General features: G+C 37.4%; 1 protein-coding gene across 4 annotated transcripts in view; it reads right to left on the minus strand.

Annotated features, from left to right (window-relative positions):
* Positions 1-3,509: 3,509 nt before the first annotated feature.
* DGKD (diacylglycerol kinase delta) overlaps positions 3,510-25,078 on the minus strand; it is an 80,477-nt gene continuing 58,908 nt past the window's right edge. For all 4 annotated transcript variants that reach the window (XM_060768123.2, XM_060768124.2, XM_067465894.1 and 1 more), the window contains 18 exons: positions 24,976-25,070; positions 24,783-24,882; positions 24,403-24,676; positions 22,933-23,094; positions 22,079-22,207; positions 20,529-20,625; positions 19,455-19,565; positions 18,503-18,599; positions 18,196-18,303; positions 16,542-16,655; positions 16,043-16,177; positions 14,785-14,936; positions 14,574-14,685; positions 14,363-14,455; positions 12,353-12,472; positions 11,969-12,086; positions 9,015-9,145; positions 3,510-6,945 (listed from right to left, as the gene is read on the minus strand). In XM_060768123.2, the coding sequence (XP_060624106.2) occupies positions 6,856-6,945; positions 9,015-9,145; positions 11,969-12,086; positions 12,353-12,472; positions 14,363-14,455; positions 14,574-14,685; positions 14,785-14,936; positions 16,043-16,177; positions 16,542-16,655; positions 18,196-18,303; positions 18,503-18,599; positions 19,455-19,565; positions 20,529-20,625; positions 22,079-22,207; positions 22,933-23,094; positions 24,403-24,676; positions 24,783-24,882; positions 24,976-25,070 (2,238 nt within the window). In that variant the 3' untranslated portion in view covers positions 3,510-6,855. The remainder of the gene's footprint in view (positions 6,946-9,014; positions 9,146-11,968; positions 12,087-12,352; positions 12,473-14,362; positions 14,456-14,573; positions 14,686-14,784; positions 14,937-16,042; positions 16,178-16,541; positions 16,656-18,195; positions 18,304-18,502; positions 18,600-19,454; positions 19,566-20,528; positions 20,626-22,078; positions 22,208-22,932; positions 23,095-24,402; positions 24,677-24,782; positions 24,883-24,975; positions 25,071-25,078) is intronic.

Genomic DNA, 25,078 nt, shown 5'->3' on the forward strand with positions numbered 1-25,078 from the left:
AAGCTTATCCAACATTCTGTCTAATCCAACACCCCCCTTTTAATCCAGCATTACCCCTTCAATTAAAGTAGTGCTCCCCAACTCTCTCTCTATTCCCTTTGGGTCCCTGTTGTTAGTATTCTAGGTGTCTAGTGCCACGTTGGACTGGTAACAGTAGGAGACTCCGTATTATCCAACATTTTTGTTTAGCTGACATTCTGCCGGCCCATTTATGTCGGATAAGCGAGACTCTACTGTACAATTAGTTTGTTTTTGAATTTGGGCTTGATCTGGTCTTGGACTCATCAGTCTGTCCTTTTGGTGGTCCATGATATCTATCGTACCCTCCCTCTAGCATCATATTTCAAATGTGTTGATTTTACATGCTATTATAGTATGGATGCCTCTGACTTTCATGCTGTTACGCTTGAGCTCATCTAATTCCTTTATCACTGTCCTTCCAAGTCTTAGGGCTTCATCATATGTTTGTTGCTTGATTGTACTGGATTAGATTTGTGTTCTTACGTTATCACATGCCATGATTCTCCCATTGTTGCACTGCATTTCCAATATCATTAGATTGTATCATTACATTGATGGAAACAACTGTCAATGGCTTCAATATTGCTGCTGTCCAACTATTGTTTTGGGTGCAATCATTTCATTCCTCTACGTTTTAAATATCCTGGCGGAGTACAGAATATTCAAATGGACATAGTTCTCTTCTTTTCCCTCTTCCTACCATCAAGCAGGGCGAAGTCACATTGCTTTCCTATATTCCATTAAAAAAAAAATCTCTTTTGTCATGTGTGTGCAATTGCGCTGCCATGGGGAAATTGCCAGTATGCTGTAATTATACAATTGCAACAACACTGCCATTTGTTGGAAATGTTAAAACTGTCCGATCATGAAGTTGTAGCACAAAAAGAAAAATAACAAACGTGGTCTCTTTAGGTCGGACATGGGTAGGAAGGTGGGGTCAAGTCAAGCAGTGTGGAAGCCTGACTGCGGAAATTTGAATCACCAAAGTGGTCCCATAGTGCTACTGGAGATATGTGAAAGTGATTTCTCCCAAACTGGTATGCTTCTGTTTGCTTAAACACAATTGCATTTCTTGACTACCATCTTCATTTTGATTTATATCTTACCTGAAATGAACAAAATGTTTGGCTCCTGTCCAAAGCATGCAATCAAATTTCGTGTCAGGATTTAGCTATATTTGATTGAATGATTCACATCATAACATCACCTTTACCACTTGATGTATGCTTAGTGATTAGGAATGATTGCCCTCACCTTGCTTGCCTTAGTGATGGCATACATGGCCAGTTCATGATATTTTTACCATAATGGTAGCTTGGTTTTAATTACATGATTCCTGATTGTCACAGTTTTTCAGAAAGAAGAAACAATCTCCCAATGAGAATCATACTAAAGGGATCAAATAACAGCAACATAACAAAGAATTTTCTTTCTTGAATATTCTCCCAAAATACTTTGCAATAAATGTTTTGATCTTCCCTAGATCAGTGGTTTTTCATGTAAGCATGGAAGGGGGGCAGCCCAAATTGGATAGAATCAACAGGCTTCCTCACACCAGCAAGACTCCTTATAATTCATCACATTTGGATAAAGGTTGAGCTTTTTTGTTTGCTATCAACTTGTGGTGACCTTATGCAACAAGGAAACTACAAGAGCCCCAGTTATCAAGTGCCCTAGTCAGATCTTGCAATTTCTGGGCCATGGTTTCCTTGATTGAATCAACCAACCTATAGTGTGCTCTCCCTCCTTTGTTCTGAGTTGAGCTAGCAGTACTAAATCTAACCAAGGTCAAGGTACAATAAAGAGAGAATGGACATCATGCACTGCATAGACACTTCCTTCTACCCAGATGTCAGAAGTAGAAAAGGTGGTCAGATTATAAAAGTGATCTGTGCCTATCAATGGCTTATCTCTTAAGGAATGGTGCAATGGCCCATGGAAGATAACTGCATTTAGAAGTTGAAAAGTAGGTCCTATGACACTATTGGACACATTTACAAGATTTAGTGATACCTAAGTGTAGAATGGTAGCACTAGAAGGAAAATGGGTTCCCCTAAAACTGTGGAGACCAAAATCCACTGATTGTGGTAATGTGAAAGTATCTAAATTAACTCAATGTATACATTACAAATACACATATCAACAAAACACAGAGCTGCCACATTCACATTAAGCAGAAACAATTGGTTCTTCTCTTGAAGTATGAAACAAAACCTTCATGTGAGTAAGAATAGTCCTTGAATGACTATAAATGTCCTATTCTTTATTACACACTAGTAGACTCCAGTAGTCACAATAGGTATCCTATTCCCTTCGTTACACACGAGTTGACTCCAACCTGCAACCGGTTTCGACTTACAAGAGCCTTCGTCAGGTGGTTGGGTTCATTTATCGAAAAATGCTCATCTATCAAAAAAAAAGCTCAACTTTTGAGGTAAGTGATTCACCGACAATATTCTTGAGAGGTGGATCAGCTAGTCTTTATAGGTCAGTATACTCTGCAAAGTGTATGGAGTCTACTCATGTGCAATAAAGAATAGGACATTTATTCAAGGACTATTCTTACTCGCATGAAGGTTTTGTTTCATACTTCAAGAGAAGAACCAATTGTTTCTGCTTAATGTGAATGTGGCAGCTCTGTGTTAATTTAGATACTTTCACATTACCACAATCAGTGGATTTTGGTCTCCACAGCACTAGAAGGAAACCTGACTACGAAGAGTTGGCATGAGAGTCACTGAAAATACTGTTTGAGAAAGAAGACATTTAAGTTCCCCAATAAGATCCATCATGGACAAGATGACACCGAAGATATATATAGGTCGGCATTTGGTTTGCACCATTGCTAATCAGATGCTATGGGAAGCCAAGAATTTGGACTTACCCTAAGGGAAACTGTGGTCTCACCATCTAAAAGCCTACTTTGAAAGTTGCAATACAGTCATAACTAGTAACCGCTGATAGTTCTATACCCCTCTACACAATTCCTGGTATTTTATTTAGCTTCGTTTTCATTATGTTTCTCTCATTAAGTCTTCAACACAATAGACAGGAAAATAACATACATCAATGTGTAAATAGAGTAACGTGTATACTAATGAGAATATGGCTCTTCTGTTCTTATCATTGCTTAATTTTAGGTGAAGAATGACGCCAGGGACTTCTATGTATCCTATGTATCCTTTACTACCAATGTTTGTTTGGTGTGTTGAAAAGACAATATGACATTTGGGGAAATGGAATATTTGGCCTAAATAGGACTAAAACTATCCAATTAATTCATCTCTTGCAAAACTGTTATTTCCTAGAGCTATTAACATATTGTGCAGCAGAGCCAGATGGAAGTTATAGCTGTACTACTGAACACAACCTCTTTGCTTTAAGGTCAACTTCTTTGGGCAACATTTGGCACCAACCAGACTCAAGATTTGAAGATGAGGATATTCAATATTACTCCTTCAGAATGAGTATAACAATTTACAGGAAATTCAGAAACAGTTTTTTATATATATACAGGAACAATATATTTACAACGAATAGCTGCAAAATATGTACATACAAGAGGCGTTTCCATGGCAATCACGGTATAAATTAAAATAATAAATAGCATGTTCTACATTTAAGGCACAAAACCTTCTTCCCAAGACTGTACAGATTGAAATGTTTCCCTATGTTTTTGACAGATTACCGTAATGGTTACAACACCCCTGAAGAACAGTCCGCAGTGAACAACTGACATCAAATGACTTATAAAAACAGTTTTCTTCCTTTTCTTTACATCACAAACATCTGTTAAGATACATAGAGTTTTGTGTAAACAGTCTTTAATTTACCACTCAAACTATATTCATCTTTAAATAATACTAAAAAATAATTTTAAAATGATCTAGGTGGTCAGAGCTTCTCAGCAGATACTGGCACCAAGTGCCTCCTTACAGTTCCTATCACGCACATCCTAGTGGAATTTGTACTTTTCAAGTGTCCAGAGATTGAAATTGTGAATATATCCACTAGAATTAAACATTAAATAACTGGCTGAAGTCCTATGCATAAGTACTTGAGGACAAACCATCCATGGAACGTATTTCTGGAATAAACATATATAGGATTGCACTGCTTATTCATGTATACATCTAGCAGCTGCAGTGAATTAAAGATGGATATTCTGCAACCTGAAAAGCAACTTTGGTTAGAAAACCATGGGTTACTTCCAACCAGAAACTTCTACTTGGAGGACTCCTGTCAATGAAATAGGAGGGGGAAATTCCCCCAATAGCTACCAACATTATTTGGAGTGGCACAAGTGCGTGACCAGAAATTGGCTAGCATAATGTTGGCTCTGATCCCACACCTCCTTCTTCTTAAAGATGGTCAGGACTGGCACTTCTTTTAATACTATTCAACATACCAAACTGAAATTTAATGGACCCATTACAAAACACTAACAGGTAATATTCCAGTGACAGGCCAAGAAAAATAGCTGCAAAATATAAAAAATGGCATTTTCTTCAAAATGGAATGCATCTCGTTTCCAACTCAAATTAATTAAACAGTATAAAATGGGCCAACAAATATGCAGCTGAAATACCTTATGCTTCAAGTGTCATGTTTTATAAAGTTAAAATAACCTAGTTGAAATTCAATGTTGAAATGTCTAGCTTGCCATGGTATTCCTCACAAGCTTTTTCTTCTGTCTGTTTCTTAATTTTATTTAGCCAGCAAATATATCTTATAGTAAACGGTTCCTAGGTAGACAGCAGACGTACATGCTTGTGGTACTTGGGCATTTCTTTATAAGATCCCCTGCTTCTGCACACAGAAGCCATCTTACTTCTGGTAGCAATAAATGCATCCAGAAGGACTTTGGCCTATAATTGCTCCATCCTACCCCTCTAAACATAAATGCAAATGTAAAAGCACTCAACAGACAAATCCCATTTCCTAAGTCAACGGAAAAGGTGGAAAACTCTTGATTCTCAAATCTCAACGTATTGAGTGATTCTTACAAAGGAATATATTGGAATATGTTGGGACTGGCGTCAGTGCAAAAACATTCCTTGAGAGAACTGTTAACAAGCAAACTCCCTGTAAATAGTTTTATCAAAAGCTGATATCACTCGAATGTAGAACAGAACAGGCATCCTATTAAGTTGAGTCAATGGAATAAAACAAAGCCGCTCTTCTTACAGCAAGATGAAACAAGCTAAAAAAAGAAAGCATCCTTAATTCCACATGAAAATTCTAGAAGCAGAAAAACAAGCACTACAGTTCTTCCACAGTGAAAGGGATAGAAAATCGTGGGGTTTTTGCTGTGTCTTTTTTTAACGTGGCGGTTCAGCTCCCTGAGGTGTTCACTAGAAATTGGAAGAGGCTGCTGTACGATTTTCACCAATCACAGAGTGTCAGAAATTATTTTTACATTTGATGGTGGGTGGCATACTGCAAAATGCGGCACAGACTTTTAAGCATCACAGAAAATGAAAGCATTCAGGACAGTGGTTTTTCTGGTGAATACCTGTGCCTTGCAACTCACATTCCTCCAAACATGCACAAATACTCTATTACCAGTAAGGCAAAATTATATTGGCAAACAGTGATAATGGGACAGAATTAGAAAAACATGGGACTCAGGTTTAAGATCTCTCCTGTGAATTCTATTAGAAGTTCGATTCTAGTTTTCCCTAAATAAGACCATGTCATCCTCTCCTGCAAAATAAGTGACAGGAAGAAACAAGAGCAGATAACATTCTGAAGTGATGTCTCAGCAGAACTTCTGAATAATTCAGTGAAATTACATTAGTAAAGGTTTGCCAGGGATTTCTCCTAAAACAGAGAAATATTATGTATGTCTGAAGCAATGTTCTAGGTTTGTAAGGCTCAGGAAACATTAATGAAAAGGAAGAAATGTTACATCTTGCCCAACAACTATGCACAGAAGGCTCCCTTGCTATCTCCAAAAGTGCCCAAATAGTGCATTACGTGTGTGTTTTTAGGTTATTCACTGTGGAGCAGAGTCAACAACACATTCTGCCCCCTCAGATTCACTTCTGGATTTTCAGTATTTCTAGGCACTTGATGTTTTGAGCCAGAACAATGTGAAATCCCATTCCATTAACACCTACAAGGATTACAAGATAATCAAACTGTTAGTGTTAAGAACAACTTGTGTTCCTAGAAAGAAAAAAAGAATCTGCACATACAGATCAATGTTAAATTTGTTTCTCTGTTTCAGAAAAAGGGAACTCATTGAAAGAGGAATCCTTCTAATTTAAATTAACTCTGAACTTATCCCAAAGCATCAATAGTAATGGACTGGCATTATGTATACTTAAATTACTTCATTTGGCTGTCCCAAGTAGTTGGATTATAAACTCACTGCCTTCTTGGCAGTAGTTAATTTTTATGATGATGTACAAAGGAGGAACAGGAGCTTTCATAGTTCTTAAAACATATCAAGATCCCCAGTCATAAGGAAAGTTAGCATATTGGCTTCTGTGACTAACTCTACACACACACAAAAAAATGTTGTTCACGGGATCGTTTCCTAGGGCTGGCAGAAAGGTGTTTAGAATCTAGCAAGTGGCTTCGGGCCTGAGTTAAAGGCAGTTGGCTAAGACAAAGTTAACACTGGCATCGATTACAAGGTGCTGTGTGACTGAATAGAACTGTATCCCACATCAGAAAGGTAGCACCATGAAAAGCTGGATTTGAGCTCTTAACACAGGTGGCAGTGTTTGGCCGATCCATAGAGACAATTCTGATCAAGTCTGCTGTGTATGTGTCAAAATGCAGATATCAGGAGGAATGGTAAATGCAAGCTCTGAAAACAGACGCTAAGCCTCGTTGGCAGGAATATTCTTGCTCAGTTCCTTGATCCCATGCAATATTCTCTTCATGTGGCCCACTTTGGTCACTCCTAGGTCCTGAAAAAAGAGAGGTAAGGAAATAAAACCCTCAGGCCACAGACACATCTGGACAATGTTAACCTGATGAATTCCTCCCAAAATGAAACTTGAGAAAAACAACATAATTGATAGTTTTAGGATGCAAAGGGATCTTGTAACACTTTGGAGACAAACTGAAAATTGTACCTTAAGCCGAATTGTACTTATAAGCCGACCCAAATATAAGCCAGTGCACCTAATTTTACCACAAAAAACTGGGAAAACTTATTGACTCCAGTATAAGCTGAGGGTGGGAAATGTAGCAGCTACAGGTCAATTTCAAAATAAAAATAGATACCAATAAAATTACATTAATTGAGATATCAGTAGGTTAAATGTTTTTGGATATTTACATAAAAATGTAATTTAAAATAAGACTATCCAACTCTGATTAAATAATTATTCTAACCTTTTTCAATTTAAATGTGCATATGTAACCTTCCAATAATAATAGAGTAAAATAATAAATGCAATAATAATATTAATAATAAAGTAAAACAATAAGTGTAATAATAATAGAGGAAAATAATGTACATGTAATAATAACAATAAATAAATAGAGTAAAATAATAAATGTAATTAAAATAATAGTAATAACACAGTAATATAATATATAACCTTGACTTGAGTATAACTGAGGGGGGCTTTTTCAGTCTAAAAAACAGGCTGGAAAACTCAGCTTATACTTGAGTATATACAGTATATTTTCTCAGATGTCTGAGAGAAGCAGGCCAATACTACAAAAACTTATGCTACAAGTTTATGTGTTCAATTAGTGTCAAAGGTACTACAAGATCTCTTTGCATACTGATGCTCCAGACTACCATGGCTATGTCTTTAAACTGTACCCTCACTGTTAGATTTAGTGTCTCAAAAATCAAGAATAGGGCCACAGAACCTGACAACGTAATAAAGCATTGTGGAATAAGCTTGAAACAGTAATATGGTATCAATGCAAATGAGAAAATTTTGACACTCAAGTTCTATTAGAAGCCAAGAATATTTGCAAAGATTTTCAGAGACAACCGGCACTTCCAGAAGAGAAAAAAATGATAAATTATGTGACACAAAATAAATAAATAAACAAATTCTCCAGTTACAAGTGAACTAAAGAACATACAGTAGGAGAATTTGCAAAAACACTTTTTAATCTTAAGGTTACAAGATTGAACTTAAGAGAGATCTGCTTAGATAATATTTTATGCAGAAACAGCATCTCCCAAATGTTAGAGAAAGCTTAGCGTAATATGTTTAGTTCAATATAGTTTTGATTTCTAAAATTTATGCCTGTGGCTTTTTCAAAAATTTGTGGTTGCCATTAGTTTGTCATATAGCAGAAAGGATTTGCAAAGCTTGAAAAGGGGTGCATTACTCATGGAGCCACACAGGCCACTGACAGCATGAAGCAATACTCATATAAACATGCTGGGCTACTGCCTGGATCCACTGGTTGCAGAGGTTTACTAATCTCTACTTGCAGCAAGGATTAAACTGGCTGGCAAGTTGCACTGGCTGCTGTCTCATGCATTTCCTTGGTTATCTGCATTATTTGAAATATAGTTAACACTCAAATTCTTTAACAATACTTTATGAAAAAGATGCAAAAAAACAAACAAACAAACAACAACATTGGGACACTTACATCTTTCAAGTAACAACATTAAGAACTTACATTATGGAATACAGTAGTGAACTCTGTGCCTGATCTACAACTTCAGGAGACTTGGATTTTAAATTTTGCTGGGTTTGAGTTCAGAACCAACCACCTTTTCTCTGACCCAACTCTGTCAAACCACAGGCGTTAAATATATCTGTCACTCTGTCTAAAGCAGGCATGGGCAAACTTCAGCCCTCCTGGCATTTTGGACTACCGGCTCTTAGGAATTTGGGGAGCTGAAGTCCAAAATACCCGGAGGGCCGAAGTTTGCCCATGTCTGGTCTAAAGCCACCTAGAACGGAGAGTGTGCAGACCAGCTCCAAGCACAGTCAGCAGAAATGGTCATGCAAATGCATGCAAGTTGCATTTGATAAGTTGCTCATGGAAATACCTTGAGGTCTCTCCGTTCAAGATGCAGGAGCTCAGAGCCCCGGACGTCATGCCGGATGAAGATATCCTTATATTCACAAAGACTGAGGTGCTCAAGCCAGGCAGCAACCTCCTCCGTTCCCCAGAGGTGAACTGTCAGAGATGGAAAAGCAGGAGTGTGTTGAGTACCCACAGCCCAGAGAGGAAAAGCCAGCAAAGAAGAGGGGAATACCACCAAATGCCAACATTGCACAAAAGGAGAAAGGTAAACAGTAATATCACCCACAGAAGATAGAAAGAGGAAAAGGCTCAACAATTCTATATTGAGGACAAAGAGAGCAAGGTAAGAAGAGGAGGGTTGGTCTTAAATGGAGGCTAGATGTAGCTTGGCTTTATCTGAAAAATAATGAATTCTTATTTGCCATAAGATGAACCTGGTCAATCAGTGGAAAATGTTGCTTTAAAATATGTGTTTGGCGACTTGTTCAAACACATGTGTAGGCACCTTTATGTATAGTGAGAGAAGAACCTCATCTTTTCCTTCTCTTCTAGAACACGCAAAACCCAATGACTAAAAGATAAAATATTGCCCAGTTGTAAAGCCGAGATGAATGCACCTTAGCCCCATGGAATCAAATCTGTATTAAACTAGAATCCTAGTGTTTGCCAACTGTAGCTTGGTTCAAGTTAGCAGCTCTGAAAGGAGAACATCAAATTTACCATGCAAAATACCTTTGGATAATATGCTCAGTCCAGAAGTTTGTTTTTGTTATCAGAACTGGAGCTCACACACAAATTATTACTATTTTTACTTAAGCCTTTTAATCTAATTTATGAAGAGGAAATATACTTGTGGTTATTTTTTAAAAGACACTAAATGTTAGAAACCTCTGCTAGTCCACTGCAAATCACCCTGGGGATTTAACGGTAGACCTGGTCTGGATTCTGTCTCGTCCCTAAGATACTGGGAACACGGATAACAGATTTGCAGAAGCCAGAACCTTATTTCAACTACCATTAGGGCTGCATTTGAAGCTGTAAGCCTTGCAGACCAAGTACTCTCTCAATATGCAAAAGGGACAATGAAGCACTTTTGAAACAAAAAGTAAGATGCTGGTAGCATCAGCTTTAATAGACTTAAGTCTACTTCATCAGATGAACTTTCTCAATGCATTCTCAGTGGCAATAACAAAACAGCAACACAAATCTCTAAGCACTTAGTGAGATGGCTCGAAAGACCTTTCTGGCTTCGATGGCTTTGTAATGATAAGCTTTGAGGCCAGAATCTTTAACCTGTCCAACTAGTTTTACTTTGTGGGGATCACCTCATTTCCTTGCTTTTTCCATTGAACCATCAGTTACTGATTACTGAAATTAACTCTTGGCCACTCTCTGGTGTTGCTTATTTCTGGTCTCACCACAGTGAGGGTTGTCTCCCTAACTTAAACCCACAAAGACAATTGCCTGTTTGACACCTGATCCTGGACAGATCTCGAGTCAGGAAGAATCCAAATTTAAATAAATGTGTTAACTTCTAGAGTGGACAAAGCTCTCTGATACTGTCTTACTGTGCCTGAAGGATCCAAGCAGATGGGACTATTGTAAAGTCATTACTATTACCATCATTGATTTCCCTCTACTCTAGTCATCCTGGGACACACTGCTGCATATGGAAACTATCTTGGTTTACTAAACTAAGACATAAGTGAGCTGTTTTATTAAATTTGTAGCAACTTCCTCTTCTCTCTTTGCCCTGTTTCTGTGTGAAATTTTGAAGCCTCAAATTAATTTTCTTTTCTTTTTTGAACTGAGAAACAACAGTTATCAGATTTAAAAGAAATCGGGATCTTAAACCAACTTCAGAAACATTTTAAAATCCTGGATTGTTCTAAATGGGCAATCATAGTAAACTATGGCCAACTAGAATTTCCACATTTCCTTTGGAAATGGAGATAAGAGGCTATATTCATGGGCAAATAATATATTCATCACTAGATAGAGCCTGTGGAGGAAATCAAAGATTGCATAGACTCTTCACATCTGCATATCAAGACTATGGATAATGTGATCAAATTCGTGCTGCCTTTTTCTGGATCAGCACATTTATTTGTACACATTCAACTATTGAGTATATTGTTGCTAACTGTCATTTTTAAAATTTCTTTCAAGGTAAATAAATTCAGAACAGCCATTAAGCCTCCAAATAAGAAGCAAGGACAACATAATCCTACCACACAGATGAGAAAGGGAAAAAGGTGGAGAGAGATGAGGAATGATATATGCCACAAAATCAGTAAGAAACTAGATGATACCACTGGCTCCACAGGACAAAGAATATATGTGTAAGAAAGCATATAAGGCAATCAATCAATCAAGTGGAAAGAAAGTGTCTTGATACCATTTGAAATTATGATTCCAAGGGGTCATTTTCAATATCATATGAACCAATAAAGATTATAGTTCAGGGTGCATTAGTGATAATGCAGAACCCCCAGACAATTAGACATAAGACTTGATTAAAGCCTGGGACTAAATCAATGAAAGAAATCATTAATCAAATCATGAGATTATTAGCAGTGGGAATTCTGGAGTTCTGCAGACTTGGGCTCAGCAGTCCTTTTGATCTGTAAAAATTTGTAACCCCTTAAGCAAATTCCTTTGGCCTATATCTTAAAACACCAGTGGAAGTCAGCTGGAGATTGGTTTCAGCTTCTGCATTTCAGATGTAGTGAGTAGTGTTGCATATATCCAACAAAGAATCCCACAAATACTTTCAGGTATGAGAGAAATATTGCTATGAAAATGTAAGAAACTTGTTAACACAAACTTAAGGGGTAAATACAGGCAAGAGAGAGAGGGGAAGGGCGGGATATTCAGAAAGGAAAAGCTGAGGTATTTTTGTGTATAGATGTCCATATGCATATACGGATATGTTTATGAAGAACGGCAAAGAGGAAATACACAGAGAGGCGGTACCCGGCAATCCCAAGCTGCTCCGTGTCTCCTTATTCTTGTTGTTTTTATCCTTTTTAAACTTTGTCACCAGGCGAAATTTGCCACTCCGGCTGCGTTTAGAATATTCCAGCATTTGGTTCTATACAGAAAAGAAATCATGGAGACCACAATATAAGTATTTGCACATATACCATAATTATTATTTTTCACATGATGTGATTCTGCATAACGAGTATTGAAGACAAATAAAACGATGCCACCTCATTAACTGATTTAGGTTAATTTAATCTGGCTGCACTGATGTTCTTCATACTAGTTTAGGAACCTTTGAAAGTTTGAGCCCAGTGGCAGAATGAGATCCAAAGCCTCAGGAGCTTTGGATCTCATTTCTTACTCTTAAGTTACCTCTTCATCACTGGGCTCCATGAGTTGCCACAGCCAAGGAATGTCTGCTAGCTTCCTCATATGCAAGTCCATTTCATTCAAGGCTGCCAGGAGCTGCTCCTTTTGTGGAGGATCCAATTGCTGCATCAGAAATAAAAACATTACGAAACATTGAAGACCCTCAAAGTTGAATGTATACTTGTTTTGTGCCTTTTGGGCATATTTGACCTACTGATTCCACAAATAGCACCTGTTTTTCCCATCAGTTCTAATTTATGAGATACAGAACATATGTCATATACCAGTCTTCATCTGCTCACTCATAGAAAACCATGACAACCATATTTAAGAACTTTTTTCATGTCGGAGAAACTTGAGAAACTGTAAGTTGCTTCTGATGTGAGAGAATTGGCCGTATGCAAGGATGTTGCCCAGGGAATGCCCGGATGTTTGATGTTTTACCATTTTTGTGGGAGGCTTCTCTCATGTCCCCGCATGGGGAGCTGGAGCTGACGGACAGGAGCACAACCCGCTCTCCACAGATTTGAACCTTATCTGTCGGTCATTGGTCCTGCTGGCACAAGGGTTTAACTTATTGGGCCACCGAAAGCTCCTAAGAACTAGAGCTGATGTGGTCTATTCAATGCAATTTTCTGAATCAGTGCCCCAAATAACCCCAGGAACGGGCCTAAAAACAAATTTTTGTTGGGCTGTGTAATCAGCTAATGTTTCTAATCTTTAAATAAACTTCTTCAGACACTATTTTAAAAATTAATATTAAACATTCCTTTCTCAAAGATTCACTTCTCTGAAACTTGTTTGTTTTGAAATATCTCTAAATAGTTATAAAATTTTTAATTTAGGTACATGGTTTGTTTTCAAGTAACAACATTTAAAGCCGTATAGATAGTCAAAAAAAGAAGACATCTTGGAAAAAGTCATGCTCTATTTACAACACAAACTAACATGACACAAAACTGTACTGCAATGGTGCCTTTATTGACCCATCTCCTTCTAAAACTGCTGCCAAATTATAAACACATCCTGTGTTTACAAAGGATTGGGCGACTGCATGCCAGAAAAATTGTCCCCAGGCACTGTCAGTTGTTTCCTTCCTGGATTTTGCCACTGGCAATGTTTGTGTTTGTCTTTCAATTGTGTAGAATTCCTGGAAGCGTATCACAAGAACAATGTGTGATAGCTAAAGACAAACAACAAACACTCTCTCAACAAACGAGGCATAAAACGGTCTTCTCATTTTTGTACCAGATAGAATGGACAACAGCAGCAGGGTTCCTGAAACACCCAGCAATTATAATGAGCAGGCAGTAACTCAACCATGTGTCTCAATCATGTGACTAATTGATCAGTGTATTTTAGATGAGATGTTGGTTTAGTGTTTGAATAGCTTGATCATAAGATAGCACTTGCTACTAAGATATATTATCTGTCTTACCCCCACTAGTATAGCCTAGTAGTTGTATCTACTTTGGATTTTTATTGCTTCATTGACAGTCTGAACTGCCAAATATTGTTAGCCCCTTTGGGCCTTGCTCCAGTAAAAAGTTAGGGCATAAATAAAAATAAATACATTTTATGCAGGGCAATCTGAGAAGCCAATAATTTGGCAGGAAACTAAGAAGGACAAGCTACCAAATATCCTACCAAAATATTCTACTAAATTCAAGCAAACCACTATTCCAAATCACTGCTATTTCTTATGACAAAAGAACTGATTATTCGAGAATATACTGTCACTTATCATTTTGATAAGCACTAGCGCTACCTGTCCTGTACCATGGAAGATAAAACAATGCATATTCTAATAATGAGTTTAAATAAATAAAATAATAAATAACTTTATTTATATTCCACCCCATCTCCCCGAAGGGACTAAGGCTGGCAAATTGCAGAAATACAAACTCAAAACACTGAATGACAAAATCACAACAGTAAAAATAATGGCAAATATAAAGTATTCAGATATGAACCTGCAGGAAGAGGATAATAAAGGTCTGCAAAATGCCTTACCAGGGCCATCTTTCCAGCCAAGAGCAGTTCAGTCTCATTGTGCAGAGCCTTCACATTATTTACCATCTCTACAACAAGGTTGCAATTCAGGCCCTGTGGAAAGGTCATACACATAAAGAACAGGAAATGCCAATCAATCTAACCCAACACAGGACAATCTGAGAAGCCAATCATTTGGGGGGAAACTAAGACAGATAAGCTAATATAATACCTCTGTAGATTTGGATTTAGCATATACTTTGTCCATTGATTTGGAACTAGCATTGACCGCATGAGCAAGTTCTTGTTCCATGTCTTGAAATGATTGGGCAATTTCCCGTATGCTGTAGAAGGGGGTGAGAAAACACAACAGGAGAAATCTTCTGGTTGCCATCCCACCACCTTCTCTGTGTGAACCCGGGAAAGGAGGAAACCAGTCTCACCTGTGAATCAAAGCTCCTGCTGCTTGGCAAAACTGATTGATGTGAATGGACTCTTCTTCAGATATAATCTCTGGATGCAATGAGAAAGAAGAAGGCCGAGCTAGCTCACACTTCTGTTTGTCTTCCCAGGATTTTAGGGTATTCTCAAATGCCTGAAAAACCCAACAATGGAAAAGTGTTTCATTGTACTGTACCATGACATTAATAACCATCCAGAAGAATCATATTCAGGGGGTCCTCGAGTTACCAAATCCGACTTTAAAAACTACTCTTTGTTAAGAATGGGTGTGAGACAACAGGAAGTAAGAGAAATCTACCCCCAGGAAGGGAAATTCAATCTTGAAAGCTTTATCAAGGGGAAAAAAAGTGTCTCAACCAAAGCTTAATTGGCAATCCTTTTTTCCACAATAAATTAAGTTTTTCAAAATCCAATTATCACAGGGACAGAAAATGAGGTGAAGTCTTCTGAACAGGGGCACAGACAGCAAACTCATCCCTATGCTATCCAAAATTAAATTATATATATATATATATATATATATATATATATATAGGCTGGAGTTACTTAAAAATGTACCTGTTCTGACTTACATACAAATTCAACTTAAGAACAAATCTACAGAACCTATCTTGTTGTAACTTGGGAACTGTCTGTATATATTATGTGCTTTCTGAATGTCCATACATTCAACACATTACTTCTGTTAAAGAGAACTCTCCAGTATATAATGCTACAAGGAGATGTCTGAAATCAATATATTGTGGTATAAGTTTTTGAATAATAAAGCTTACCTCAATAAATACAGAAGGTGTTATCTTGATTATATATCTATGCACATGGGATAGGGTGGCTGACAGTGGCAAAACATTTTTAACAACAGCCCTTCACAAAACAGTTGCTGATAATTAAAATATCCTTTTATTACAAGCCAATTAAAATGTATAATTTCATATAATCATTCAAGGCAGGCAATAAACAACACGCAAAAAGGTCTGCCATTGCTACCAAAATTCAAGGGATTTTTTTTGGGAAAATGTAAACCACAAGGTTAGGATGTAGAGGAACATGGGGAACAGAATTCTCCTAATTCATTATTTTCAAAGAATTGTTAAATTTGGTTATGGTGGCAAAAATAGTTTTTGAAAACAACAGTGCTAGGGAGAATGTGCCAACCCACAATGCATTGCAGGAGGCTAAAATGGCCCACAATCCCATGAAATTGTCTCCACACACAATGCACAAAAGGACTCCTCTTACCCTATCTCTGGTTAGTGTTTGTGCCCTGTTTTTATGAACAATCCAAATATATCCTGGGGGTTGGATCCAAGCTTCTCCATCAACTTGCACAGGAACTCCTTCATCTCCCAGAATTGCAATCTTCACTGTCCGACACTACAGGAAATTCACATGTTAAATGCATCCTAAATAATAAAACAGGGTATGTTTTACACACACTATCCCTGACATTTCCCTGTACCGCACCACAGCCAATGGCTTTCTCGACACATTTCCTTAGCACAAGTCAGAAATGAGACTACTACTACAAAATAATGTCTGAATTTCCATTTTCTACCCAGACAAGAGCAATATTTAGAAACCAGCAGTGATTAATGCTGAGTACCTTCTGTCAACTGTTCACAGATAAGCTTTATGCAACAGTTGATACCTCTTCGATTCTTTCATAGAAAGCCAAAATCATGCCTGAAATGTTATGTAGACAGTAATCTGGCAGAGAACGTTTTAAAACATGTAATACCTGGGCAATCCGGTGATGCTGAAGATTGATCACACGCGAGACAGCCATTTGCATACTGCCAAATACTGCCACAACTTCCAGGATCTTGTCATCAAAGGAAGGGGCTGTAAATGTCTAAGGAAACAAAAAACTAATTTACTTTTGACTTTAGTTAAAATAGATGTCTTTATCAGTAATTAAACTAGATCTTCCCCCCTTCAAATGAAAAAGCGTTGGTAGCTGAGCAATATGTTAATGGGAAGATGTTTCCCCTTTGCTACTCAATGTGTGTGTATATAGTTAAACATTTTTGTGTTGCTGTGTCATGTAAATCCTGGCCAGTATGTTCTTTGCAGCCTCAAAATCGGAACTGCAAATTATTGGGCTTTATAGTCTCTACTGTGGACTAATGAGCTTTACAGTCTGTCACTCGTTGCTAACAGATTGTTCATTGAGGGATACAAAGCAGAGCAAAAACTGTTGGAGACTTAATTACAGTGAAGCTCCTTACACTGAGGATTAAATATGCTACTTTTTCCAACAACTGAAACTTCCAGTATCTACATCAGAGAGCATGGTCAGAGGAAGAGAGAAGAAAAATGGAATGCAAAAGCAACTCAACAGCAAACATATCTCTCAAATACATCCTTCCAAAACCTAAATACGCTTTCAGTCATACCAACATGTCTGCTGAAGTTGCTTTCATGATTCAGTGCTATGAATACTGCCTTTCACGTTCCTACCTACAACCAGGAAGCCATACACTTTTAACAGGGAAACAGCATTAACTGCCTGCATCTACAACTGACAATGCCAAGCCATCTGTTTCTCCAATTCAAACTCCGCGTAGTGATGACAGTAGATATCAAATTCTGCTAAACACAAATGTCTTCTGGATGAGACACAGAATGACCACAACCCTGGACAGACAAGAGTGTCCCTCTTGTTCTTAGAACACCACCAAGATGAGGGAGGAAGGTCCCAACTCTGTCTTTCCTAGTTACTGCAGGAATGACAATGACTCAAACAGGCATATTAATAATAGAGGACCCAGATTACTCAGTCGGCATACTAACATGATCCTCTGAGTATGTCCTCTCTTCTCCGCAATCACTTTATGATTCATCTGTTCTAACTCTGATATTTACCCACAATGGGCACCCCCATCAACACCCTTAGAAAAATACAACTCCCATCGGTAACAACTTAGGTCAGAGTGGTAATCCAAACAGATGGACAATGCTGAGTCACACTCTTATACTCTAGTAATATCCAAATTCAGATAAAGATAAAAAGATGTTAGAGGCAGGGAAGATATATCTGGCAGATAGAGGACATGCACTCTCTATCTGCTAGATAGAGATATGTTTCATTTTTAATACAGACATCTTGATTTAATTTCTCTTAGCAACTGTCAATGTAGTCATAAAATCAACTGCAGCAGTAGGTGTTTATTGGATTCTTTTTATTCTCAAGGCAACTTTGTGGCTTTAGCAAAAGACAACCCAAGCACAAGAACCATCACAATATTTAATATACTTGTTAAGATTATGAACAGTGTGAGATTTGAATTGAAAAGCATCACTTTTTTCCTTTTCTATTCTTTCCATTTAGGAAAAGGTGGGAGAAATCAATCTACAGTCATCCTCAATTGGTAAATTTGAGAATTACTTACATCGTCTTCTTTAGTGCCTCCCCAAAAGTTGGTGCCTCCAGCATAGCTAGGGATGTTGAGAACAGCAATTCCTTGAAGACTGGGCAAAGGAATTGGACGCCCATCACACTGCAAAATATACAGATGACTTTACATTTCATAAACATGTCCAAATGAAATAGCTGATTTTACTTTATTCACTTTCTGACTGCAGATATGATAGAAGAAACGCTACATCCAAAGCTGTTCTGAGTTTTTACCAACCAGGGTGGCGCATACGGGAGGAAAAGTGATGAAACAAGTTAGGAGACATCCTAGGATACATTACCTCTAGCAAAACTTTCTGTTCTAAGTTTTTGTAGGTTCTGTGAAGCAGCTCCTTTGTCCCAAGCACTCCATACCACATCATGTTTTTTGTACGACTTCTGATAAGGGGAAAATGAAGCTCAAGTTATCCAATGGATCGGATTATGAAATGCAGATTTTTTTTTCTAATTTAATCCAGCTATTAAATTACATTGCGCTATCTCCTAAAGCAGCGTTTCTCAACCTGGGGGTCGGGAGCCCTGGGGGTGTCATGAGGGGGGTTTCAGAGGGGTCACCAAAGATCACAGAAAACACATATTTCTAATGGTCTTAGGAAGCCGTTTGGCAGAGAAGGCTGAAGATTGCTCTGCCTGTGCTTTTCTTCTTTTTTGAAACAGATAGCAAATCCTCCCACCAAAAGACCTCCTCCTGTTGTGACTGCCAGCCTCTCAGCCAGAGGGCTGTTTCTGAGACTCCAACGAAAAGGGGAGAACATGGCAGTGTGGTGCACATACATAGGCGAGGAAGAGTGCCTGAGGCTGGAGGGACTGGACCCCCAACCCCACCAGTATTCAAATTTGGGTGTGTTGAGTATTTGTGCTAAATTTGGTCCAGTTAATGAAAATACATCCTGCATATCAGATATCTACATTACGATTTGTAACAGTAGCAAAACTGCAGTTATGAAGTAGCAATGAAAATAATGTTATGGTTGGGGGTCACCACAACATGAGGAACTGTATTAAGGGGTCACAGCATTAAAAAGGTTAAGAACCACTGTCCTAAAGCAAGAACTATTAAATACATTAAGTTATCACTATGCTTATTGTTCTTTGTTATTATTGACCAAAATGATGATACTTTTAATAAGATATTATATTTTTAGTAGATTGATAGCGGTTTATTTATGTGCAGCACAAGAAGTCATGGATGTTTAAACACTCTAAAACAGCGTTTTCAAATTGGTAATGTACCTGCACTTTTCTGGGTGCTCATCACGCTTGTTGTTGAAGTCCAAAGAGATCTTTGCATCCAGTCCAATTCCAAAATAATTATTCATCACACATTTTTCTACATAACAATCACTGTAAAATAGTAAAAAAAAAAAACCCAGTGTTTTAATGCGGTGGAATATTTCACTATCCCCCACACCATGCCTTCTAAAGCTATCTATAGAACTATCTGATGCACCTTTCCTATACATTCACACAGGATTTTCCTAATGTACTAGAAATTAAGGATGTGGTGATATGATGTAGGATCATGCCTATTTTTTTATATAAGGGAAGCAGTTTAAAAGTCAAGAAAACAATTAAAAGAGAAACAAATTTAAAAAAGATAGGAAAGGCATCAACAAGAGTAGATGCTGAACTAAAATGATAAAGGCTGGCAGCTAGTATAAAGTTTAAAAAGGCACAGGACAATGTCTGAATTTGCTGACTGCCCAATGTATGGCTATCTCAGAAAAATACCAAAAAATTAGCCACAAATCTATACTCAAGAATGGATTTGGGATGGATGGATACTCAGGGTTGGATGGATGCTGTGATCCTCTTGTAATTCCTTGGATTATTGTGTTACCACTTCTAAAGAACTATGCTGAAGAAATAAAATAGCTCAGCTATCAAAAGTACACCTAACTGGGTGAAATATGAAGAAAACTCAAAAAAATTAAATCGCCCAGGGATTAGTGATTCTTAGTAGTGATTAGTAAGATTTTTTTAAACCCTCAAATTACTTTTCTATATGGGAAACAATAATGATATGATCCCATAAAGATGACCCCACCTCCCATGTCTCCTTCTATTATTTTATTTCTGATTCTTTTAAATTCTCTCTCGTTTGCTTTCTTGGAAATAAAAGCTAAAGCTTTCTAGCTAATTTACCACTTCGGCTTCCTCACTAATCTTAACTGGTGAGCAGTTGTCACTGGGAAAAAATATCTTTTTTCCTGACCTTCCTTACACTTCAAGAGAAATATTTTGCTTGCTTTTAAAAAGGACAGTTACTAATAGCGAGATCCTTCTCTTTCTAACTGAGATACTCACAGATTTTCTGGCTCAGAGTTAAATGGGTCTGCATTGATCAACAAACGGCTGATAACAGAGCCTCCAGGTAGAGAGCCGGATGCTCCAGCACGGATATCTGTCAACAAAATACAAAGGTTACAGGAAATAGTATGGGGTTCATAAAGTGGGGCAGGACAGGGTATATTACCAAATGGCAAAACAGTATCTATTTTACCTCCAAAACCAACAGGATATCACTTCTGGAGCATGTAACATGTTCACTGATGCTGAACAATGAGGGGAAAACAGAACTTCAGAAAAGCTAAGGTTATGAAAAATTCTAACCTTAGTACTTAAATCCTACACATATGCAGATTCAAACGCGTAAAAAGTTTCCCAATTCCTTCTGTTCACAGGTCATGGATAATGCTGTGTATTTGGGAAAACGGAATTCTCTGCAATATTTAGGACCAAAGTACACATGATGTTACACATGCCTTTACACTGAACATACATTTTGTGCAGAGATCTGATAATTACCAGGGTCAGATTTGGGGGAGGGAAGGTGTTTAGTATATTTTTCCTGCTGTGATACCAATGAATTCATTTTTTCCCATATGGGTAAGTAAATTTCCAAGGAATTGGGTTTTTTTTCTTCATTTCAGCAGATTTCAGTAGCATCCTTCCTACAGTGGTTCATGTCTATCTCTCTTTAAAAAAAAAAAAAGCATGCAAGTTTAAAGCCAATTCTCATTTAACTCTCTATTCAGCTTCATTAGAAAGATGGAAGAAAAATGTCCAGGGTGTTTCCGCTAATGCTGAGACCCACATAGTCTCTTAATAGTATGAAGGCTAGGGCAGCCCCAGAACCAATTTGGATATGTGTACAAATAAAAGATGTAAGCAGTTGTTCTTTTGTGCAATTTAAAAGCAAATCAGTAGGAAATTAGGTTTCAGTATTACATGAAAATGAATATTTGATATCAAAATGGTACAATATGGTATCAAAAATTCTTGTTTTTCAAATGCTCCTTCCACATGATTTAATAATTGTCAGGAAGACTAATTGACTGGAGAAAAAGTTAAACCAAATTAGTTTTGAACACGAGCTGAGCTACATAAATAATGAGGACAATTATTTAAAGCATGGAAGTTATATCAATAATCTCTATATAAACACAATGTGATCATACACTAACAAATGTAAGTGGAACCTAACATGTATGAGAAACCAACAGAACCAGGTACAAACTGACTTCATCCTTGATTCTGACACTGCTAAACTCCTGGGACATCTCTTTTGTTTTACTTACCCTTTCCTTGACAACAGATGCAATGCATTTATATTCATCTATTTTAATATTTCTAAGTGGGCAGAAAGAAGTAATAATACCTGAAGTATTGTTATATCTTCCCCAAAAGTTACCTTTGAAGGAACCTGTCAGTGATCATAATTTGTTTTCAAATACCCAGAATTTATGACTTTTCCCTTTCAAGGAGTGCTGTCTGTGAATGGATTCATTTCCTATGTAGAAGGCCGTTCACTATATTAATCTAGTTCAGTCAAATGAGTAGAATAGAATACTCACTGGGATAGATGATCTTTGCATTTAGCATTGGTAGATTATCCCGGTTTCCTGTCTGGGGAGGAAGAGAGGCAGAGCTTCCCACTGGCAAACTTCCTTTATTTATTAATCTTTCACAAGGAGGCTTGATCACTACAAAATATAACACGAATCACAGATATTATGTGTTAGCAAAATATGTTACAAATATCATACTGTGGGAAACATCCTGCTAGTTACAAATAATTCCAGAGCAATTCTTAAATTCCTTGATCATCAATTGTGCAGAATTGTGCTTCTATATTTTGGCCTGGAACACAGAAGTGCCCTACTAATGACAACAATAAAGAACCAGTAACTCAAAATACACATAATACTTAAATCCCTTAACAAATATTTGGCAGCAGCTACTGTTCCCCTGTATCCCAAGTTCTTGCTGCTACAGCAACAGTTCTTCTGTTTTTTCCCCAATAAGAAATGTTCTAGAAAGCACACTTACTACTCACAACCCACACTAAGCATGTGGAAACAGGAGAGGTGTCTATCAAAAACTAAATAAAGCCTTTTGTTCTGATACAAATGGCAGCAGCTTTTGAAAGTGACTAATCTACAATTACGTTTTGTTTCCGATTTCTGCGGTTAAAAGGCTTTCATTTCACTACTAAAATCATTGGCACACAGTGGAAGAAAGCTAGTTGCTTTTGTAGAATATTTCATATCTCAGATTCTATAACCTAAAATGTTAATGACTCAACTAGTGACGGAAAGAATGTAACTTCTCAGCTTCCATGCCATAGACATAGCCACTGAAGTAGGCTCAAAAAAGGTAAGGACACCTCCTAAAATGACCTAAAACATCTAGGTTAAGATGATTTTACCTTTCCGATGGCTTCTTCCTTTTGGAAACCCGTAATTGCCAGCATGTGAAGACTGTAAGGTAATTTTATTTTCATTCCTTAGATCTTTTCCTTCTTCAGTGTTGGAGAGGCACAAGAGAAAGCTTTCCTGTTCTTGTGTTTGAGCATTCTGCTCATCTACAGCTAAACAGTAAAACATTGATCCTATGAGACTTATACTTGCACTGAGAGAAAATAATAACTGACAAGCAACTACAGAATTATATTTTTGTTATAGAAGTTAATCAAATGGTCTTCCCAGATTCTTTAAATGGAAAAACACATTGCTCACTTCACATTGCTAAAGTCTGATTTAAAAACCAACTCAAATCAGTTAACATGTATATATCACATTTTAATAATTAACACTCTGTTTACAATTTACTAATGGGTTCAAATTACAAGCAAGGAGATTACACCTGAACATAAGGAAGAACTTCCTGACCATAAGAGCTGTTCAAGTCTAACCCCCTGCCATGCAAGAAAATCACAACCATAAAAGCCTCCAAAGAGGGAGCTTCCACCACACTCCAACACAGAAAATTCCACTACTGAACAGTTCTTAATGGTCAGGAAATTCTTCCTGAAGTTCAGGTAGAATCTCCTATCCTGTAATTGGAACCCATTTATACGTGTATTCTTGTTTGAAAATTAATTTAATGAATGTTAAAACTGTTTTAGTTACATTCGTTCATGTGGAAAAACACCGCCCTTAAAAAAAACCCTATAAAAACAGTTTGCTTTTCTAAAGTATCTTTCTCACGAGAGCTAACATTTACAAAAGGTTTGTCTGTATTTGAAAGAAGAATCACCTGTAATAGGTAACCAAACAAAGGATGCTATGGATTGGAACCTAACAAAGACTACTAAACAAACAACAGGATTATCAATGGCAATAAAAAGTCATGTGAGCTAGATATAATATTTAACAAGTAGCTAAACTTAGATACATCTAAAAATAGAAAGGACTTATTTGGAACTTAAATATTTATAAGAGAACGGATCTAAATGATATACATACCAAAGAACTCAAAACATCCAAACCGCCACCTATAATCCGCTTTTGGGGAAATTAGTTTCAGCTGAGATGTATCACTCCCCAACATTCTAGGTCTTTACATGAACCATAAAGACTCTTTTTAATCCCCATAAGATTGGTTTTAGCAAACTGATGTATATATTATGATTTCCAAACAAGGAGCTATTTTAGTCTGCTGCAATATAATTTTCAAAAGGGCTGTAATGTTATCTGATTTTATTTTTAAGGACTCCCTATTTCAATGTGGTTACTGCATCTCGTCAGATATTATCTGAGATAATCTATCTGAAACAACTCAATGAATGTAAAAATTTCAGAGTATTTTTAAAATGTAACATTTCAATCCCCTATTTTCTTCCTATTTCATTCCCTTTCAGGCAGAGTCTGTCCATTCAGGATTTCCCAGGATTTACCTTTTTCTGCATGCTCTATAATCTGACGAATGGCTTTTTTCAAACTGTTGGCTCTCAACATTAATTGCTCACGTGGTCGAAATATCTGAGGGCGAGTAGGACATGAGGACCCTACAGAGCGGTCACTCGAAGAATCACATGCGTTGCCAGAACCATCACCATCCTCTATTTCTTCTGCAATAGTAGGAGGCGGGTTTGGCAAAGATGATGAAGCTTGAGATTCTTCATTCAGTGTCTTCAAAAGGGAGTCCAGCTTCTCTTTCAAAACAGAGCACTAAAAGTAGAAAGCACAGAGGCTGACAATAACTGCATGACAAGTATGTGTGCAGACATGCATGAGAGAGAGACAGAGAGATCTGAATCTGCTCTTTTCTTAATACCTTTGTTGCCATTACTTCTGATTCTTCAGAACTTTCTGGTGCTCTCTCATAGGCTTTCCCTACTCGAGCCACAAAATCCTTCACAGTCTCACAAAGCACCCTAAATAAAGCAAAATAAGTAAGAGTCTTTTGTTTGCCTAACACACACAATGTATCCAGGCTGGGTAATTGATCTCCTTTCTCAGATACTTACTTGGCTGAAGAGATGACCACTGAATGTTGGTCAGATGTCAAGATTTTGGATAAATGAGCAGCCACAGAGTCTTCATAGAAGAGAATCTGCTGCACCTTGTAAC

This window comes from Anolis sagrei, chromosome 3, assembly GCF_037176765.1.
Source record: "Anolis sagrei isolate rAnoSag1 chromosome 3, rAnoSag1.mat, whole genome shotgun sequence".
NCBI classification, from domain to species: Eukaryota; Metazoa; Chordata; class Lepidosauria; order Squamata; family Dactyloidae; genus Anolis; species Anolis sagrei.